Source organism: Cuculus canorus, chromosome 4 (assembly GCF_017976375.1).
Source record: "Cuculus canorus isolate bCucCan1 chromosome 4, bCucCan1.pri, whole genome shotgun sequence".
In the NCBI taxonomy this organism is placed as follows: domain Eukaryota; kingdom Metazoa; phylum Chordata; class Aves; order Cuculiformes; family Cuculidae; genus Cuculus; species Cuculus canorus.
Window position 1 is genome coordinate 14105476 of NC_071404.1, and position 21527 is coordinate 14127002.

Sequence of the window (21527 nt, forward strand, 5' to 3'; positions counted from 1 at the left end):
TGAATCATTTAAGTGTGTACAGTGGTGCATGGTTGGGTAGAGCCTGCTGTAGCATGCTTCTTATCAGCTGCTAAAACCCGTGTGTGTTTCACATGCAGCTGCTGATACTAAATTGTAGGCTGCTTCTCTGCATTTTGCCATCTGTTTGAGATGCATGTTTCAGCTACGTTCCAAGGCTGAGCTAATCTCCTCCAAAGACCCTTCCACCACCTTGAGCATTTTAGGACTGGAAAAAGTACTTTGCTTTTCTTCCTCTGAAGATTTATGCGTGTCCTCTCAGGAACTAACTGAGTAACGTTCCACTAGGCACTTGGTTTTTCCTAAATCAAGCAGATCTCATGATATCTTTTTCTAGTATAGGCTCAGTGTTTTGGTTTTATCCTTAATATTTCCTAATATTGGACTCTATTATGGTAGGTGGTCACAAATCTGGCTTTTACATCTCTTTATGAAATATGGAACAGTAATAAATAGCCACAGAAGTTATGTATGGTGTGGCACCTGATCAAAAAGCTTCTTAGATCTGGATTACTTAGTTCTTCTGTATTTTCCATCCTTTTAGCTACTTGTTCATTATAGCTCTGTCAGTGAACACTCAGAAGAGATAACAGGAGAGATCCAGTAGCAGAGGTTGTAGTCAGCTACAGCAATGCAAGGAGTTTTTGAGAAACATGTGAGAAAACCTATCAGTGAGTTCTGAAATTGCGTGCCCATATGTTTTTTTTCTTGTATAATTGCTTAAATCTTCTAGTATCTGTCTTACCTATGAGATTTAGATATTTAGAAAAAAATATGTGGGACATGCTATTGGAAGAAAGTATTGACTGTTGGTTTAGAAAAATACACATGAAATTAGGAACAAGTCTCATCCCATCTACCTCTCTATGACCCTTACTTCTCCACTGGATGACTGTAGAATTTTGTTCTGCAGTTGGCTGGGAGATAGCTTTGATATGGATGGGTAATGAGGAAGGTTTCACGCTTGGCAATGCAGCAGCTGTCTTTTTCCACTTTGAAAACTGAGTATGTCACTGCCTTGATAGATCTAGCTTTTAATTCCCTGGGAATTTCTCTTTCAACTTTGTGAGAGGCTAAAGTTCCCCCAAAGGTCTCTGACTTTCTTTCGCTGTAGCTATTGAAGTGTGGGATAATTGGCAGGGTCATACTTTTCCCAATGGCTGGCTTGGTTCTCTTTCATGTCTGATAAATATTATTAAAACACTTTATTTCTACTAATTTCTCTTAGCTGTTTGTAGGTGGTTAGATACCTGTTCTTAGGAAGCTGTGTAATTTTGACACAGGATATAAATGCTAGCTGCTCATTGATATAATGCAGGTAATTGCTGTGTTCAGACACCAACATTTTACAGCAAAAAAAAACCCCATTAATTAAGAAGTGATACTTTAGAAAACTGTAATTTTAACCAGATGCTCCAGAGTTTCAGATGCTGTCCAAGGTGATCTCTCAATAATTTCCCTCTGCAGCTGCTTGTAGATGATCTTATTTTCTTTAAAATACTCTTTTGGAGGATATTGCTGCTTCTTTTCTTCTCAAAGTGTGTAATTGAAAATCTGTCCTAACCTTGTATTCCTCCACTGCCTTTCTATCACAGACTTTTATATGGAATGGTATTGGGTGTAGTTGCATAAAGGAAAAATGTAGTTATTAGAAAACGTTTTAAAATCCATGCAAAAAAAAGGAAGTAAAAGAGTTCATGTGACCCTGTTGCGTTGTGTAGCTACAAAAAGTGGGCAAATTTGTTTTAAACTGAGAGCAAATTTGAACTTAAAGCAGCTACTTGGAAGGATTTTCTGGGATAATATTTTTGATTTAACGTGATGCCTGAATCTAGTGCATGGATTGGGATCTCATTGCACTAAATATATTGGAAAAAATATGGTCTCTACCCTTTAAATCATAGTGAGAGGTCTCAAATGAATAGTAGTACAGGAAGGAATACAAAAAACCCGTGGCAGGAGATTAGTGCTGTCAGCTTTCAGTTGCCATGCGTTGCTTGTCCAGCTACATTGTGCCACAGATGCAGAAACCTCTTGCAGGCATCTGGTGTGGCAGGTCTGCACCATGCTCCCTGGACTATGAGGAGTTGAGGAGCACAGTGGAATGGCATCTGCTTTCTCAGAATCAGGTAATAAAACGTCAGGTGAGAACTGATCTCTCCAGGTTCATTAGCTTAAGCTCAGTGCTGGCCTTGACATACCTACATTGCTTCCAATACATTGCACATTATAGAAATGCAGGAATTTCTCTGTGTCGTAGGTTCTCAGGGATTTGGTAGTTTAGGTATCCTGTTTGATGACCAGACAATAGATTGTGGTCTCGGTGGTGTAGTTTCTGTTAAATATTTACGGTTCTTACATAATTTCTGGTTGTATTTTAGTAGTGTTATGGAAAAGGAGAGAGAGATATAAGAGGAATTTGAGGAAGGTCAGTCAAGTAACTGAATGGATATTTATGTACCTTCAAGTAGGAACAGTGACATGGGAGAAAACATGAAAATGCATGATTGCATGTATGACAAGCTGATATTGGGAAGGGGACACAGCACCCTAATATTAGATAAGATGAATGGGCTCCAATTAGGCTGTGAACATCTTTGACAGTGAGAATGACCTTTGCTGTTGTTTAATGCAGTAGGAAAATCAAAGAGCAGCAGCTTTGAAAAGCCAGAGAGGAGAGTTTTGTGGTTGAAAAGAGCATCATTAAAGGCATCGTTCACTTTGGATGATCATAGAATCATAGAATTGCTAGGTCGGAAAAGACCTTTGAGATCATCAAGTCCAAACATGCGTGTCCACTACTAAACCATCTTCCTAAGCACTTCATCTACCCATCTTTTAATTACCTCTGGGGATGGTGACTCAACCATCTCTCTAGGCAGCCTGTTCCAGTGCTTCATAACCATTTTGGTGAAGAAATTTTTCCTAATGTCTGATCTGAACCTCCACTGGCACAGCTTGAGGCCATTCCCTCTCATCCTATTGCCTATCACTTGGGAGAAGAAGCCAGCACCCCTATAGCCACAACCTCCTTTCAGGTAGTTGTAGGCAGTGATAAGGTCTTCCATCAGCCTCCTTTTATTTAGGCTAAACAGCCCCAGTTCCCTTAGCTGCTCCTCAGAAGGCTTGTGCTCTAGCCCTTTCATCAGCTTTGCTGCCCTTTTCTGGACATGCTCCAGGACCTCAGTGTTCTTCTTGTAGTGAGGGGCCCAAAACTGAACACTGTGTTTGAGGTGCAGCCTCACCAATGCTGAATAGAGGGATACAATCACTTCCCTGGTCCTTCTGGCCACGCTGATTCTGATACAATCCAAAATGCCATTGGCCTTCTTGGCCACCTGGGCACACACTGGCTCATGTTCAGATGCTGTTGACCAACACCCCTAGGTCCTTCTCTGGCCACTCTTCCCCAAGCCTATAGCACTGCATGGGGTTGTTGTGTCCCAAATCTGGACTATGCACATGGCCTTGTTAAGCCTCATACCATTAATGATGTGTATGTAGGACTGCATTTAAGGTCAGAAAGGAGGATGTTATAATGACTAAGGCATGGTACAAGAACTCAAGTAAAAATCTAGCTGTATGTATGGATTTTAGAGCTCATAGTCAAAAAAAGTCTTTAGATGTAATCACATTGCACATTCTGCACTTTGCAGAATTAAAGATGACATGTATTTTATATATGTAAGTGATTAATAGTTTGGGGATGGCTCACTGTTGGTGTAAACCAGACATTAAAAAACATGAAAAAGAAAAAAATGCAATGCATGGTGAAGTAAGACATTCTGAATGACGTTGAATGAACATTGAAGTAATAGAATAAAGGTTTAAAACTTTAAACTTGAGAGCTCGTGAGAGGACCACTAATTGTTATTTCACTTAATATCATAAAAGGTAATGATGTCTACAGTAGTCATATATGGAACATACCTCAAAATGTATGTGTGTATATATGTGTATATATTCATGTATATCTACACTATGGTTTTTATATATATATATATATAAAAATGTGTATAAAAATATATATATAGAGAGAGAGGGTGAGACCAAAACATTTATGGGAAAAGCGGACTTACATAGGTGGAAAAGTTGACAAACTTTTAAGCATACAGCTGCTTAATTTGCTGAAGGGCTTCTGTATCTGAAAGCTTGGGTTTTTCCAGCTCTGTCACTTGGTCTAATAAAAAATATTCCCCCTTTTTTAGATCGCATGGATTCCTAAACAATTTTGCTATCAAAGTGTTGCTTCCACAGCAAGTATTTGATCAAAAGAGCAAGCAACAGGGAAGCCAAATTAATGCATTTTGGTTTTCATTTACCTAATGGAAGATGCTCCTCTGCCCACTAAAATAAAGACCATAATATGTGGTCTAATTACATAAGGCTGTTTCGCTTTATGGTGCCAACTTTTTTTTCATTGTGTAATCAAGTGTGGTAAGAATTCAAGAAAAGAGTAGTTCTCCAGTGGTACAGAACTGTCAAGAAGCCTTTGTGTGAGCTTTTACAACAATAAAAATAGGTAAAACTAAGCTAAGCTAAAGACTTTTGGGCGTGGTTGACTTTTCTTCTCTGTCAGTTTATGTTCCCTTTAAACCTAAACCTTAATTCTCCTTTTCCTAGTCTTCTGCCCCTTGATGTGCCATCTCTCCCATGTGGTTCTGAGAGATGTTGCATCGCTGTAAAATACTTCTCTTCCTTTTTAAGAAAATTGAGGCATTGACTGGATTGATGCAGTTACACTGGAGAAATCAAAGGTGTAACTCTCCCCTTGAAGAAAGAACCGTATTGTGCCTCAGGCTTCTGAAACAGAACTTAAGGCAGTGGTGTTATTGCTGCAGTTCTATTTGTCTTTATCAGTCTGTCATAAGTTAGTTGATAGAAATTCTTCTTTCTGCTACTTTGCACTTACAAAACTTAAGCTCTATGGCAGTGCTCTCTATATTTTTGTGTGTGTGCACGTGCGCACACATTTACATGAGTAAGCGATTCTCTAGTGCTATTCTCAATTCTTTTTCTATTTGACTGAAAAATTAGGTGCTTCTTTTTTTCTGGAAGTTTTACCACATATAGCTTTTATGAAGAGCAGAGGGGAATTCTGCCTTCTTTCCTGTTTCCACCTAACTCCTACTGCAAGCCATGCTCTTTCATGGTATTTCTTTCTAATACATGTGAGCTTGTGTGCTTTGACCTATGGAAGTGTGTGTGAAGGATGACATGATTTCACTGGTCACATCCGTTTCAAACGATCTGTTCTGCTGCATCTCAGCAAATAGCAGTCCATACTGAGACTGTTGCATGCTTTTTTCCTCCCAACTTAAACACCTATGTCATTCCATTTACCATGTAATTTCTGAGAATATAAAGAGTATGAAATGTGCTACCAATTGGGTAACTAAAATCCAGGCTGCCTACACAACCTTTATCCTTCCATGTTAAAAGTATCCCTTGCATGGCCAAATTTTTATCTCAATCACATAAATGTTCAGTGTGAACACCTGTGTAATTGAAAGCGAAACTTCGTCCACAGTATTTAGTTACATGACATTTTTTCCTCCCAAGGGGTCCCTGATAGATCGTGTTCATGACAGACAGCATTCAGTGGATGAGACAGCTGCTTAATTTTTGTCATAGCTGTTCACTGCACAGTCCCTCTGAAACTCTGCATGTTACAAATTCTTCCATTAATAAAAGCTGCATTGTTTTCCTGCAAGTCCTTTTTAGCATACTTGAAAGTCTCACAAATCTGAATTAATGTACTGGGAAGTATTATACCTATTTACTGGATGAGGATTTGAGACCCAGCAGCGTTCCCAAATCAGGAAAGAAATCTCCATCAGAACCAATCTCCAGCTAGAACTTAAAAGAGGTGTAGACCAGCTTATTCACTTCAAGTCTGACCTTTTTATCTTCAATCATGACTTGACTTGGTTCCACCGGGCCATGTCCTGCCACTCTGGTTTTGTAAACAAGCTTATTTCCCATACGTTGTAGGCTCTGAAAGGAGTAAGACAAGAATCTTGAAGAAGCAAATTGTGACTGATCGTGTAATCTGATTGTGTTAATCCTGTACGTCACTCAGATTTAAGTATAAGTTACTTATAACATTTCCTCTTTGTTCTTTTTTTTTTTGGTGAAGCTTGACATAAAGGATTTTTATGGTTGTAGGGTTGCAATAAACAGAAAATGTATGATTTAACAAGTAGATGATTTTTTTTTCCAAATAAGACTATTTTTAGTCTTATTTCCAAAATTCCATGGTTTTATGTCAGCCAAGAAAACAATTTTGTAAACTGAAGAAGATACAGCACGGTTTCAATAACTATATTGTTAATGGTTAATATTCTTAAGAAATCTGTCTCTATAGTAACTGCAGCAGATTGTCACTTCCTCGAGCATTTGGAATAGTACCAAAGTGAATTTAACACTGATGCTGCGAGGAACAAATCCTATAAGAGCTGCAGTAGATCACTGCTAGCAAAATGCTTTATTTGGTATCAAGATGTGCGAATAACACAATTCAGTAACCATAGGTTGTGTTTAAGAATTATTTATCCCTATCCTTTATTATAGTGCTCTGTGTGCGTTTGCTTTTTTTCCTTCTCTACAAAGACATTTTAATCTTATAGCCAAGGCACATAAAATATGTAGGTATGCTTAAGATTTTAAGTTTTAAATGTGTGTGTGTGTATATTCTACTAATTTTTAAACATTTATGAGGAGATTGACCCAATGTGATTTTCACTAATAATGAGAGAGTCAATATGGGGGGCAAACGTATGGCTTAAGCTTTGAAACAAAGCTCAGGTGAGTTTTAAAGGGTATGTTTGTCTCATCTTGTATTAGCCATGTGTTTCTTTGAAGAATAGTGAAAGGAGGTATTTTTCTTCTGCTTAAAGAAGTGTGTATCCTCAGATGAAGTGGATGGTTTCAGTGGCTATGTATTCTGTTTCAGTGTATGTTTGCATCTGATTTTGTGTCTTGAGTTGAGACTGCACTGAGCAAACTCATGATCATGTGAAGGCTGAAACTTTTTTAAGGGGAGGGGAAAAGGCTTCAGAGGAGATATATCTTCTTTTTAGCAACCACATTTGGGTGCTGGTGTGATTAAGAAACAGAATTTTGGTTTTTGCAAGTTTGTGGATGTGCATGAAGGGAACACATGGAAATGTTACAGGAACTTCATTCTTGCTTTATTTCTTTCCAGATGGATGAGATAAAAGGCAAAGACAGAGTGATTCTGGCTCTGGAGAAAGACCTTGGTGTCCAGGCAGGCCATACACAGAAACTGCTCCTTCAGAAAGAAGCTCTGGATGAGCAGCTTGTCCAAGTGAAGGAGGCAGAACGATACCACAGCAGTCCTAAGAAAGAATTTCCTGCAGGAGTGGGGGATATCACTGAAATGATGGGAAGCCCGGTAAGAAAATTTTGTTTTCTTCAAATGTTCATCACAGGTTAATTGCTGCCTGTGTGTTAACAGTGTTTTTGTGGTTACTTTTGCAACACTAGACGGACTAATTCACAATAAATGACCCTGCATTGCACTGTGCTGTTTCACTGGTGATTTAGAAACTGTTTGGATATCTTGAATTTCAAAGAATACTGAAAAATATGGGGATATAGGACTTCTAGAATTTATGTTGCAAGCTTCAGCTGTGAATTCCATTGTTTTCTTAGCTATTTATTTAATAACTTTAGGTATTATTTTTACCCAATGGCAAATAGATACTGTACTTTTCAAAAGCTATGCATGTGATAATAATCTGTCCTATGCACTAGACTTTTTTTTTTTCTTTTTTACTTTTAGCTGATAGTGAGAAACTGGTGAGAAATAACCATTAATAAGTGAAATATTATTTATCTAGCTTTGGTAAAAAAATTGTTAAACCTTTACGTACATTTCACAAGTAGACAGTTTTCATGTAAAATATGTAGCATTTCCAAAGAATGTTATTCTTCAGTGTTTCAGTCAATTAAAATAACTTTTCCAGGCATCGATGTAAAGGTCTATTTAAAATTTATACAATCCATGTGCTACACCATGTTGTTAAATTTATGGGTAGTAAAATACTTTTTCAAAGGTAATTTTTTATATCTATATCTTTTGATGTAAAGGAGCAGCATTTGGATGAACGAGATGTGCGGAGATTTCAGTTAAAAATTGCTGAATTGAATGCTGTAATAAGGAAGCTGGAAGACAGAAATACTCTCTTAGCAGATGAAAGAAATGAACTGGTAAGTTAATTAGTAATAACACAGATGGTGACTGGGAGGGCATCTTTATGGCAAAAGATTTTATGTTGGAAAGTCGGTGTTATAAATAATTTACAAATTAGTCCTGGTTGGCCTCAATCAATTATATCTGAATATAATAGAGATTTCTACAGAAATGTTTTACTATAAAAGACATGGATGGAATCTTTCGTTCCAGGAAAAAAAAAAACCCTTTCTAAATATATGCTGGGGTCATTGTAATCAAATTGGTAGCTTGCCTGTGGCACTGTGTCATGTTGTTGTGCAAAACATGCATAGTCTATGCACTTAAAATACTGTGTTTATCTTTTTGAGATTTGACATTGTTTTTCTGACATGCTTATACTAGCTAGGAGTTAAAAAAGCTTTCTTATGCTGAAGACAAAAAATCTGCATTTCTCAAGGGAATTCTCTTAAGTAGGTGAAATTATCCTAGGAGAGTGATAGTCACTCACAAAAGAAAGGATATGAGAAGAATTTTAAGAATGAGTTTTATTAGCCTGTATTGCTACTTAATTGCTTGCACTGAGGGTAATGCTAAAACTCCCATTGACTGCAGTGGGAGGCGAGTTTTAACAATAGTGATTTTTACACATGTCCTTTTATAATGCCCTATTTCTAGGGCAGAAAAAAAAGGATTTTTCATTCTAATCAAATGGAAGTTTTCCCTCAGACACCCTATGTATCTGATTCTAAAACTAGTGCTGTTATATATGGTGAGGGCAGAATGGGAGAGGACTCTTGTCACATGTCAGTCCTGTAGTTGAATGACATCTTCCTTCTTGCTTTGTCAGACTTAGCTTTTCGTGTTGAGATATGCGGGCTTTACTTTATGAGAAAAGGACTTAATTAACTTATAACATCTCAATGATTATGAGAAGAGCTAATTTTTGAAATTTTCTTGTCCAATATCTTGGCTGATTCTAGATTAGTGAAGTCAATTGAACAGTGGTAGGCTAAAATTGGATGAATTGAGGACATAATCATGTCCCTTTCAACTTTTCCTCTTTAAATAGATGTATAGTCAAAACTGCCTCTTCATATGACAAAATTGATTCCTCTAACAATTTAAGCTTCCTGGGGTGAGAACATGTTTTAGCCTGGTTACAGTTCGCCATTTTCCCTACTTTGACTTGGTGCTCTGTTGGTTATTTTGGTTTTTTTTTCCCTACTTCTACTGCTACCGTTTCTTTTCTCTGCTCCATATTCTCAAGAACATCTTGTCTTTTTTCAAGATCACATTATATAAAGACAAGATAATGCAGCCTCCTCGTCCTTTCTGTGGACATAAGTCATTTAAAACGTTCCTGAAGAATGCTGAAGTACTGCAGTATCTGTCATTGAGTGTCCCTCTAAATGGAGGCATGTATGACTCAGTCGAGTGCTCCTCTTCATGCTTCACCTAGAGGGATAAGAAAGATATTTTGGAAAAGACAGGCAGAAGTATTTGTAATATTGTGAGATAATACTACATAAACCCAGTAATATTAGTAAGCTTGTATGATTAAGCACTGTGAAAAATAATTTCCTCTGAGAATAAAATAGAAAACCAAATACTCAGTGAAATTTTCTCAGGAGAAAGATTATATTTTCCTCATTTCCAGATAAAACTCAATACATTGAAAAAAACTTTTGATCAGTAAAAAATGGATTTTTTTACAAGCAAAACAGCTCAAGGATTAGTGAAATAAAGAGTGAACTATTTAATGGAAGAATACAAATAGAAGAAGGGGCAGTAATAATTTTCTGTCATCATAAAACCACAGGAACAAAACTGAGCAGCTTGAAAATGTCAGCAGAATGCTGAGATTGAATCTGTGCCCTCTGGCTGACTCTCTCATTGCTCTAATTACACATTAGGTATAGGGTTTTTACAGTGGAGCAGTAGGAGTTTACTCCTACTAAGGGATAGTTAAAACAACTGCCCTAGAGACCTGGTTGCTTACAAGAAGCTTATATACAACTAGATTTGTTTATCAAGAAATCCCTTTTATGGATCATCTTAAATGTTTTCCAAGAACAAAATCCAGTGAGCAGGTCTAGTGTTTTTTGTAGAGTGTACAGAAATGCTATTGCTTGTTTGTTTGGACACCCGTAGTTCCTGGTTCAGCAGTAGTCTATATTGGATGCCGCTTAACAAAAGAATAAACTTTCTGAATGAATGAAGAAGGCAAGCGAACATACATGTATTTCTTCTTTTCTACAACTATCGATTAAAGTACAGCTAACTTTGTCCCTTTGCCATTTGCAGCTGAAACGTTCTCGGGAGACAGAAAGTCAACTGAAGCCTTTGGTAGAAAAAAATAAGAGGATGAGCAAGAAAAATGACGATATGTTGCAATGTATCCAGAGAATGGAAGAGAAAATAAAAAATCTATCAAGGGAAAATGTAGAATTAGTGAGTAATCATGTCTGACATCATGTTACAATGGCACATTGTACACAGTTACTTTTGAGGTGGACATGCTTGTGAGGCTTTTACTCTTATACAGACATTTCAAACTCTTCAATTCAGCCAATGAACTGAATATTCATACTCTAAATTCAGAGTGGCATGTGCTTTGTTTTGTATTAATTCATGCTGATTAAGGGAAGGGATCATAGATAGATAAAATGAGTTTGGAGGGTATAAAAGTATATGGCTAAAAATCAGCTTTAATAAATGTGGCTTATATGATTAGAAATCAGAACTGAATTTGAGTGCATGTGCCAAAGGCTCTACTATGTTAGGTCATTGAGTTAGTTTGTTTTCTTGCTTCGTCTCAGACTATGTCCTTTGATTTTGTTTTAAAATATCTTATGTAAGATATTAACACTGAGGCATACAGAATGTGTAATATTTTTTTTTTGATGGAAGAGGCTTTAAGTTGTAGTGGAATACGCACTGATGAGTCTGAAGAATTCTTGATTGATACAAAACACTTGAGAATTTTCCTACTGTTACAGTAAGACACTTTAAAAATTCTTTTTTTTTTTAAATTTTATTTTAATTTTTGTAGAAAGAGAAGTTAACTGCACAACCAGCTCTGAAGAGGCACACATCTTTGAATGATCTCAGCAGCACACGAGAGGAACAAGAAATTGAATTCCTTAGATTGCAAGTCAAAGAACAGCAGCATGTTATTGATGATCTCACAGTGGTAATGTTTATGACTGGTGTACACACGTGCATGCACACACGTCTATAGTCAAGCTAAGGATTTGAGAGCAATATTTTAACTCCAGTTGTGGTGACACAAAAATAGTTCTTTGGCACTGAAAGAGTTCTTGCTTTTTCTCAGGTAGTGAACATGTTTCTTTGGAATGTGTATGAATCTCTGTATCATAAAATATTTACCCATTATGAGCTGCTTGTGAACAGAAGTGCATCAGTCTATCCGCCTTACTTAAAAATTGGCTGTCAACAACTGAGGAGCTTGGATGAAAGGATGTTGCACCCTGGTGCAAACCCAACCACTCCCCTGGTCCAGAAGTTCTCCTAAAAGAATGTGCAGGATGCCATTCATTTACCTAACTAGGCATGTCTAACTGAGCTGGCCACACTAATTGTCTTTATAGCAAATGGAGAGAAATACGGATGACTCATCCAAACAAAGGCAGCAATGCGGTTTAAGATTAGAGTTGCACAGTTGCTACCCTCTGACTGTGAAGACCATGTCAGGCAATGCTCACAGATATTTGCATTGTTTGATCAGGAGTTTTTTGAGTTGTATTAGAGCTGTCTAGTGCTATTTAGTGCAATGTCTGATACACTCTTCTGGTGCTGGCAGAAATGATGTGTCATCTCTGAGAGACCCTGCCCTTCTGGAGTAGCATCTAAAACCCAGGCAGGCTATTCTGAAGCGTCTCAGATGGCATTAACAAGTGCTACAAAATGATAAAATTAATCTAAGATCATTCTGTGTAAATAAAAAATTAAACAATTGGATACAACATGGAAAATAAAAATAGACTATCCAAAAAGATAAAACAACAAGATGTGTTATTGCTCTGTCTGGAACATTGTCTCTATTTTTGGTAGTTCCTCTGAGATTTTGACCCAGAATTTCTCTCTGAAATCAGTACCAAAGATTGATGTCTGCATGCATTCTCCAGTATCACAGTGTTAGAAGCATTAGGAAGCTCTTCAGACACTGTGATGCAGGGTCTGTTTAACGGAACAGTGCTGCTTTACCTTCCAAATACAACTGTACAGGCAGGAACTATCATGATACTAAATTCTCAGTATATGGCAGGTACAACCTCACATATTTCAGTGTAAAGTGGGCTTGAAAGGACTGTCTTTTTACTGTCTCAGCCAGTAATCTGAGGGAAAATATTGTATGCTGACTTTGGTCAAGTATTATTAACTTGTGTTTAGTGTGAAAGTAAAATAAATAAATATTTTAAAATATGGTTTCATTTTTGCTTTGTTTCCTATTTACAGATACTTTTTCACTTGCAGAAATAAATTAAATTGTTAATTTGAATACTGCTTTGGTTGGCAGTATGAACTAATTGATGCTATGCTTTTGATATAAATGCAGTGGAATTTTGCTTTCCATTGTGCTTTTCAGCTATCTTTTCTGGCTTAAGCTACAGCTCTACAAAATACAAATGTATCATAATTATCAAGAATGACCCGCATGTCACATACCTGATTAATACAAAATCATCAGCTTACTTCCAGCTGAGACCAATATGATATACAGAAATACAAATGATAGTCTCAGACGATAGGGTTGTCTGAATTGATTAACTTTGTTGTTTGTAGGATATCTTTGATGCTGTTGAAGCTGTATAAACTCAAGTTCTCCCATAACAATGGTTTTCTGATCAGTTTTTAAAAGGAAAGCTGTGAAGATAAACTCAGATGATCTGAAAAGATACTAGTGATTCAGCAGGTTTTTTAATTGGCATTAATATTGTTCTGACAGCTTGATGTGTTATTGAGACAGTAAATTAAGCGGTCTTCTTACAAACAAGATTAGAAACAGGAAAGAGTAGGGTATTGTACAATGAGGCCAAAGTCCAACTGTTTGGACAGCTACTTAGGACGTAGGAGACCTGGGTTAGGGTAGGGACTGTGCCTCAACCGAGTATCTGAGGAGGAACATTTATCTCCAACACTGTCTAAAATTCAACTTTATGATTTCAGCTTTAGCTTAATATACTATATTTTTCTGCAGTTTTAAATACCTGCTCCATTCTACCCTGCTAGGCATTACTCTTCCTTGTTTTGAAAACCATGTGTGTTCAATGTACTATATAAATCCTTGTGCTTTTCTGGATTATTTCATATTTTCCAAAACTATGTTCCTGGAACAATGTGATGATAAAGATCAATATTTTTATTGTGATTTCCACTTGGAGCTTCTGATTTGTCCTGTTTATGAACATAAAGCAAATAACTCTGAATAGAATAATAACATGCAGTGAGCAATAAATGCTAGAGAAGCATTTGGAACTGCTGTCATTCTGTTAAAAACAGAGGTGCTGTAAACAAAGATGCAGAGCTAACTTAAAAACCAGGAAAGAAACAAATATCAAGGAGACAGATCACCTGCCTCCTGTGTGTTGGAGTTTTTTGCTTGCTTCTTTGCATTTTTTACCTTCTCTCCCTCCTCTTCTCCTGTGGAATGCAAGGCGTTATTCTTGAGCCTAAATGTTCATAAATGCTGCATTTGGCCAGTTATAACCCCCCCCTGTTATGATATAGCTAATTGTGATCTTTTTCCAAAGCCATGGTAGAAAAAAAGACACCAACTAAGTTGCCACAGACTGAGAGTACCTTTGGATTGAGACTGTTGCTCTACAAGGATAAGTTGTGTAACACACTATCGGCATAGACATGCTTGTATATCAGAGTATCAGAGTATATAATGACTTGTAATCCCTAAGACTGGACTCATGTTTGGCTACCAACCTGCTCCTTCAGGATGGTTGAACACTGGAGTAAGATTGTGAATTGTTTCAATAGTGAAATTCTTGGTAAAAGAGTCGAACAAACTGTTAGAATTCTGTGCCCAGTATTTAACAAAGTCTTTTCTTGCCAACTTCCCATCAAATGTGTAAAGTATATGACTGAAGGTTTGTTTGCTAAAGGGATAAAGCTGCAGTACAGCGTGGTGTCATATCAACGTGGCGTTATTCAAAAAGATAAAGACATGGTTTCTGTGTTAGCTTAATGATAGGCTTTAAGAAAATTCTAATGATTTTTCTTTTTGTTAGACGTATCTAAATATGTTTTAAAGGAAACACATACCAAAATGTTCTCTGTCCTTCTAGGAAAGAGAACGGTTATTGCGGTCTAAAAAACAGAGGCGGAAAAGTCTGAAGCCTCCAAAGGTGAGCAAACCTTCGGTTTTCCATGCATTTCTGTTGTTTCAAATACTGCCTGAAATTAAAGCTCTCCTTAAACGAATGGTAAAATTTCTTATAATTCTTCTGTTTTCTCTGGTGAGTGCTTAATGACTTTTTCTTAGAATAATTCAGCAACTGCAAGTTTTGTACTGCACACAACTGATGTCTTGGGGTTGGTTTTAAATAAATTATATAATTAACCATTAGCCATTGTGGCCTAAATATTGAAGTGACTTGAGGCCTAAATGAGATAATGAATTGAAAGAACTGACACTTCAAAGGTTAAACACTCAGTCATTTTTATATAGACTACAGTCTTTAAACCACTCATACCAAGTTACTGCTTAATCACAATTGAAAACTTCAACTCATTTTAGGGATGTTACTGAAATGATATTTCTGTATGTAATATACAAATACTAAGAAGATTCTATTTTTCTCCAGTAACTGTTTTGCTCTAGAATGCAAAGTACAAATAGAAAATCTAGATTTTTGGAAACAGAAAAGTTTTGCTTCAGAGTGTACCTTTATTGTTTATAGTAATACATATTTAAAGTAATTAATTTTACTGAATAATATTTTATACATTACTGAGTAATGTGATGTTGGACATTAGCACCCTGGAGCATGTGAAGGTAATAAGAGGGGAAAAAATGGAAGTGAAGAGCAGGGAGATGATTAGCATCTGCTTAAGGTACATTCTGTCATAAAACAGTGCTTGTTGTCAGTGTGTTCTGCATAGTATATTCCTGGTGAGCCTCCAGGTGGTGCTTTTTTATTGCTCTACATTCTGTAATACTTGTATTCTGAAAAAAATATCCTTTGAGGTTCTCTTTTTTCAGCAGCAGTTTCTTCAAATTATGCTTCTAATAATGATGTCTCTTTTACATATGAAGAAGGAAAAATTCATTAGTAACAATAAATCTTGCATACGTTTTTTTGTTATATAATGGAATGCTGATAGAAGCCAAATATATTTACGGTAACCCCAAACCTTTCTTTCTTGGTATAGTATACCTGGAAGTTTGTGCGTTGAGAGCAAATTTGAGAACAAAACATAAAATTTTATATATGTATACATGTAAGTAATACTGTAATTTTTATAGTCCTCTCTCATTATTAGCTCTTACCCAATTTTAAATGAATTGTGTAAGATATTTTGCTAAATTGTAAGATTTCTAATGAAATGAAACAAGTTAATTAATTTTTTAGGAGTTAAAAACTAGTGATGCTAATTTCTGTAGGCTGAAAACTTCCATAATTATTCATTTATATCTTAAAAATGTTCTGTGTAATTAGAACTTCAGATGGCTTTGTATCCTCTTCTTTTACCTATTTTCTCTTGAGCGAGCTGCTGCTTTTGTGCTATTTTCTTCTTCTTTTCCTTATTGACTAAAGCAACGGTTGAACAACATGAGGGTGGGAGAAAATGTGCATGATACCATTAAAAAAACTGCGGCAGTGCTGTTCTTCATGTGGTAAGAGTACCGTAATTGGAGAACTTCTTTGGAGATTACTACAAGAATTCTGTACAGATGTGCAACAGTTAGTAGAAGTTTGTTTATTATTTATGATACAGTGGATACACCAGAAAGAACAAATTAATCAATAGCAGTTCCACTAGTTATTCCATGCTCTGTTAGCTTTTCAGTGACCTTGTGAAACCAGCCATTTGAAATTTTATTTGATGCCATCAAAGATAAAGCAGGACTACAAGCCAAAAACAAGTGAAAAAGAGAAAGTTGTGAGAGAAGAGTGAATGGGATTATATATACTATACTAATTATTCTACATATACTATACTAGTTATTATATAACTATATTTATAGTTTCTAAATGAGCTAATTCCTTAAGGAAGGAAAGAAGCCATCAATGATATATTTATTAGTCTTATTATCTGCCATTGTATAAAACTGCAGACAATTCACATGTATATGCACTGTTGACTTGGAGTTTAAATGCTGTCGACATCAGCTTCTAAAAATCCAATCCTAGGATACAGGCTGGTTTCCTTCCAGGTCACCTGTGTGGTCTTGTGAGTATCAAAATCCTCAAAGGAAGCTGTGTTTCTCAGCAGTCTTTTTTATTTAAACAATGTAAGCAGAATGGACTGCTTACTCAGATGAGATGTTTCCATCTTCATTCTCTCAGTTTTTACAGACTATTACAGGAATCCAGATGAAAACAATGGGATTCAGCTAACTATTGGAAATGCTTGGTTAGGTGTCATTAGCAGAGGTGAGATATAGACATTCCACTCTGGATGAAGTAGTAACATGAAATGGTTGTTGTTCTCCACCAGAAGCAGATAACTAAATATGCCATATGAGTTTTGCCCTAACATTGCCTGTTTGTCTCCATGGACAATAAAGGCAATCTAAAATGTGTTGCTTTATATAGAGAAATGTACAGTGCAAAGTGTATTTTTCCCTATGATCCATGCAAGATTTCTATATCATAGACATGATAACCTATATATAATAGTGAAAGAAATTACGGATCTATCTGTCCTAACCAACCGCTCAGAAGGAGAAATTACTGATGTAAATCTTTCACTTTGCTTTTCTAAGATTTGTTAAATGAAAAAAACAGCATTAACATGGTGAATTATCAAATATGTTTGTTGGAGCTGGATATACTTCCACTTCCCTTGATAAAATGAAAAAGGAAATAACTGATGAGAATTAGGTTTCATGGATGTGGTCAGACTAGAAAGTATAGAAAGGTTCCTTTTTTGTTCCAATAAACAGCAACTTTTTGCGCAGGGTGAAGGCTCACATTCATCTTCTGCTTCTCCTAAATAGGTTCTTTCACACTCCAGAGTCCTTAATTTTTAGGTGCTCTGAGTGGGCAGTGTCTGTGCTTATTTTCTAATTTTTCAGTATTTTCCTAACACTGATTGATGTTAGCTGCAGCAGAATCCATGCCATGCCTTTCCCCATCTTCAAGACAGTTTGTGTGCATGACCTGTCAGGCTGGTCCAGTGGCTCTTACAGCCCAAGTGGGTCTAAATAACACCAGTTCAGCTGAGAAGCTTTTCAGAAAAATACTGGGCTGGTTTGTTTGATTGGTTTCAGGTTGGTGGTTTGTTTTTTTTTTTTTGGTTTTGGTGTTGTGTTTGGTTTTTGTTTTCTTTTGTAATTATATGTCTATGTTATTTCCAAAGCTCTGTAGGTGCGCTAGGTTACTGTTGCTAGTGTAGGTTTGGCTGAGCACTGTGGTAATTACCAAGGGGCGCAGAGGTTCATAGAATAGCACTGGCAATTGGCTCGAGTTCCCTGAGGAAAGGAGCACTGTAGTGGGATGGGGCTTTATAGCCTCTGTGGCTGCAAGGTGTTTAAAGAAGTAATATAATGGCTCTGGATCACATAGTAAGGTACTATAGGATAGATTTCTCTGAAGTGAGGCAGCCTAAGCTGATAAAGGCTCATTTTTATTTTTTTTTTCAATGCTACTGTGTCATTGGACTCGTTAGGAAAAAGGTGTATTAAAGTTGAATCTTCTTTTGCTGTTTAAAGCATGCATTTCCAGTTTTTTTTCTTATTCTTTTTTTTTAACAATTTTGTCTGTGACATAACCAAGAAACTCCAGAAACAATATTTTTTGGGCTTTGTTTATTTTTGACACATAGAGTGGAATTACAATCATTCCTTGATTGATGAGAGTCATGCATTTGAAAATTAGGTGTAATTGCCTGGTTTGATTGGAAACTGCAGGACTCTACAGATTTGTTTCTTTATTTAAACTTTAATACATAAACTGTATTTGTGATAGTGGAAAGCCTGCATGCTGGTGTGATGGAGTTCATATTTCTTGTTTTGTATTTTTCTTTTTTTATCTGCCTCTGTGCTTTGGTGTGCCTGTATTTTTCTGGCTGCCAAGAAATGACATATAAGCATGAAGGTAAGAAGTGACTGATTAGCTCATCTGATTACATTACAAGAAATTAATCTTGTATAATTTTCATCATCTTAGATAAATACTTGAAAATTAGATATCTAAATATAATGTGAAACTACTTTAGCAACAGAGAAATTAGATTGTTTATATGTAAGTATATTGAACCCAAACCATTCAAACTATGAGGATATTTTGAAATTTGTATGTAATATGGTCTGTGTGTCACTATTGATTTATAGCATTCTAAATTGTGTTTACTGATCACCATACTTCAGTAGAACTGTTAATACTTGAGTTATAAGGACCTAATACATAATTTTACTTTAATGTTACGTGAAAATATTAATACAAATCCACACCAAAAAAACTTGCTATTAAATGCATGGCAGTAGTCAGTGGAAATCAGAATTTAAATCGGAATTTTTCAGCAATTTACATGACTCTTCTCCATTATGAAGTTGCAATTTAGAAGTAACAAATGTGCAAATCAATATAGAAGTATTTAAGTTGTTGACTGAGAATGTTCCAATCTTTAAGAAATGCTGGAATGAAACTTGAATGAAAATAGTGATAGTTACAAAAATCCAATAGGTATTGTAGATGTATTTAATTGTACATTGTATATAATTTGCAAAAATTATTGGGGTTCAGCTTTTGAGCTACATGTGGAAACTTGCTCAGAGTTGGTGTATTTATTTATGCCATATTATTTACTACAGTGTTTTATCAACAAACTGTATGAATTAGATGTCTTTCCCACCCCCCTCCCCTTTTTTTTCCTCTCTAGAGCTATCCCCTTTCCAGTTAATTCCTTTTGTTTTTGCTGTGAATCATTTCTTGTAGCAGTTTGCTTTAGATACTAGATGATGAACAATAAAGCCTGCTATTTTATAGTTGTGACATGAAGCAATTAATACATGTGGAATTAAAACAATGGTTGAATACTTTGTGTTTCTATGAAAAATATCTGCTCCACAAAATGATAAATGTACAGCTTCTCTAAAGAGGATGGAGTCATTAAAAATATATAAGTAGTTCACTCATTTCTCCAAAATTTATAGGCAGTCTGTACAGCATTTAACAGTTCTTGACTTTTAACTCTCCTTGAAGTGTTTGGGTCTCTTAGTGTCATGAGAAATACTAATTTTCTTTCATAATTGCCTCCCATCTAGTAATAAACTTATTTATTTAGTAATATATGTGAATTATTTTTCCCTACTTTTGCAACTAGTGAAATGTTTAAATGCAGCTAGTATCTTTTGTCAAAACAATGGCATAGCTTTTTAAGTATCTTCTCAAATCGATATACATTTATGTAAAATCAAACCCACTGTTATTTTACTGCTGTTTTTTCAGTCCTTTAAACAATGTGTGTCAGTGTGTGCATCCAGGGTCAAAGAAAGATACATATAATACTTCAGATGAGGTATCTACAGAAGTGGCTGTAATTTGAGGTATAGCGAAAAGCCATGTAGGTATGATATTGTCAGTTTTATCTAAGTTGCTGCTGACCTTCATTGTACTGTTTTCTCTGTGCCGTACGTATGCATTGGAGTTTTATTCTCAGTCTTTTAGAAGTCCCTTCCACCAGCCTTTATTTACTTTGTCAGCCCTCAAGCTTACAGTTTATTGTGGGGCTTGGTTGAGCTTTACTCAAGTGCGTTTGACATTTTTGAAGCCAAGTACCCTTGAAGCAGGAGGCATGAGCAGGGTCTGTTGTTCTCAGTCCTCTCAGTTGCTTGTCCGTGGCTAGGTTCCTCCAAAGCACAGCCTAGTTGTTCTGAGCCCCATCTACAGATAGGCTGGTATAGGAAGAAGAGCAGCATATAAAAGTACTAGCATAAGAGTCTACTTGAAGCTTTGTTTTGGGTTTACTTTCAGTAAACTTCTGTGCAACTTTGAGTGAAAGGTATCTGCACTGCAAAACGAGGATGCAATTTTCATGAAAGTCTCTTGGTTGTTGTTAACCTGCCATCATCTTTAACTCCATATAATCTGCCTTCATCTTTATGAAACTACGTATTCTCATCAGTTTGGAGTCAGTTCTTCTTGATGAATTGACATGGCAACCCAAATTGTAAATATTATCTCTCTATAACTCAAAGGTAGCACTGTCTCTTTACCCCTATTTACAACTCCCAGTACTTACTTGAAGTACTACTGTTAGGTGATGCAAGCTGCAACTAGTATTCAGTGGGGGAGAAACACTGGATAAGCCATCTTCCAAGGATTAATTGCACCTCAGTTTTTTTATGGTAAACCTGTGTACTTGCAACAGAGGAGTCTGAAAGGTTTGTAATTCAAGTGTGAGAGAACACAATGACTTCCTGGTAAGTCTTTATATTTCTTGAATAGATCTCAAACCTGTTCCTCATGTCCTTTGTTTTGTTAAATAGGACAGAACAATGAACAAACTGGTGTGGCATGTGAATGCTGGAGGAAAGATTGAATTATCCCAGGGAGGTGTTTGTCTTAATCACCTTAGACATAGGTTTTACTGGCGAAAGCATCACAGTGCTTCCTAAACATCTGAGAGAAGAGTAACCTATTTTTTTAGGGTTTAGTACTATAACTGCAATCCTTTTATTTTCTTGTGAATACACGAAATAGAGCTCTAGTAGTTTGCAAAAGGAAGGCTGAGTCTGAAGATTGTTCAGAAGCTCTTTGCCTTCTGTGCTGCACCATATTAATCTGTATCCATATGGATAAATACAGTATCATGGTTTAGCCTCAGCCTGGCCAATTTCACCACCTAAAACCAAGCAGCTGGACTCCCAATTTCTTCTGCCCCACCCCCAGGAAAGGGGGAAGGGAAAAAAAGAGAGGAAAAGACTTGCAGGTTGGAAACTAAAACTGCAGTTTTAATGAAATAATAATAATAACAACAACAACAACAATAATAAAGAAAATAATAGAGAGTAATAAAATATATAAAGATATATGAGATCATCCTCCCCACCCTTTGATGACTATATGTCACCACAAATACTGTAGAGCAGACACAAGGAAATGGG

At 36.2% G+C, this 21527-nt stretch overlaps 1 protein-coding gene across 2 annotated transcripts in view; it reads left to right on the forward strand.

The window, feature by feature from the left end:
• JAKMIP1 (janus kinase and microtubule interacting protein 1) overlaps positions 1-21527 on the forward strand; it is a 148891-nt gene that overhangs the window by 79506 nt on the left and 47858 nt on the right. For both annotated transcript variants that reach the window (XM_054066456.1, XM_054066457.1), the window contains exons 6-10: positions 7226-7435; positions 8134-8253; positions 10523-10669; positions 11271-11411; positions 14539-14598. In XM_054066456.1, coding sequence (XP_053922431.1) covers positions 7226-7435; positions 8134-8253; positions 10523-10669; positions 11271-11411; positions 14539-14598 — 678 coding nt within the window. The remainder of the gene's footprint in view (positions 1-7225; positions 7436-8133; positions 8254-10522; positions 10670-11270; positions 11412-14538; positions 14599-21527) is intronic.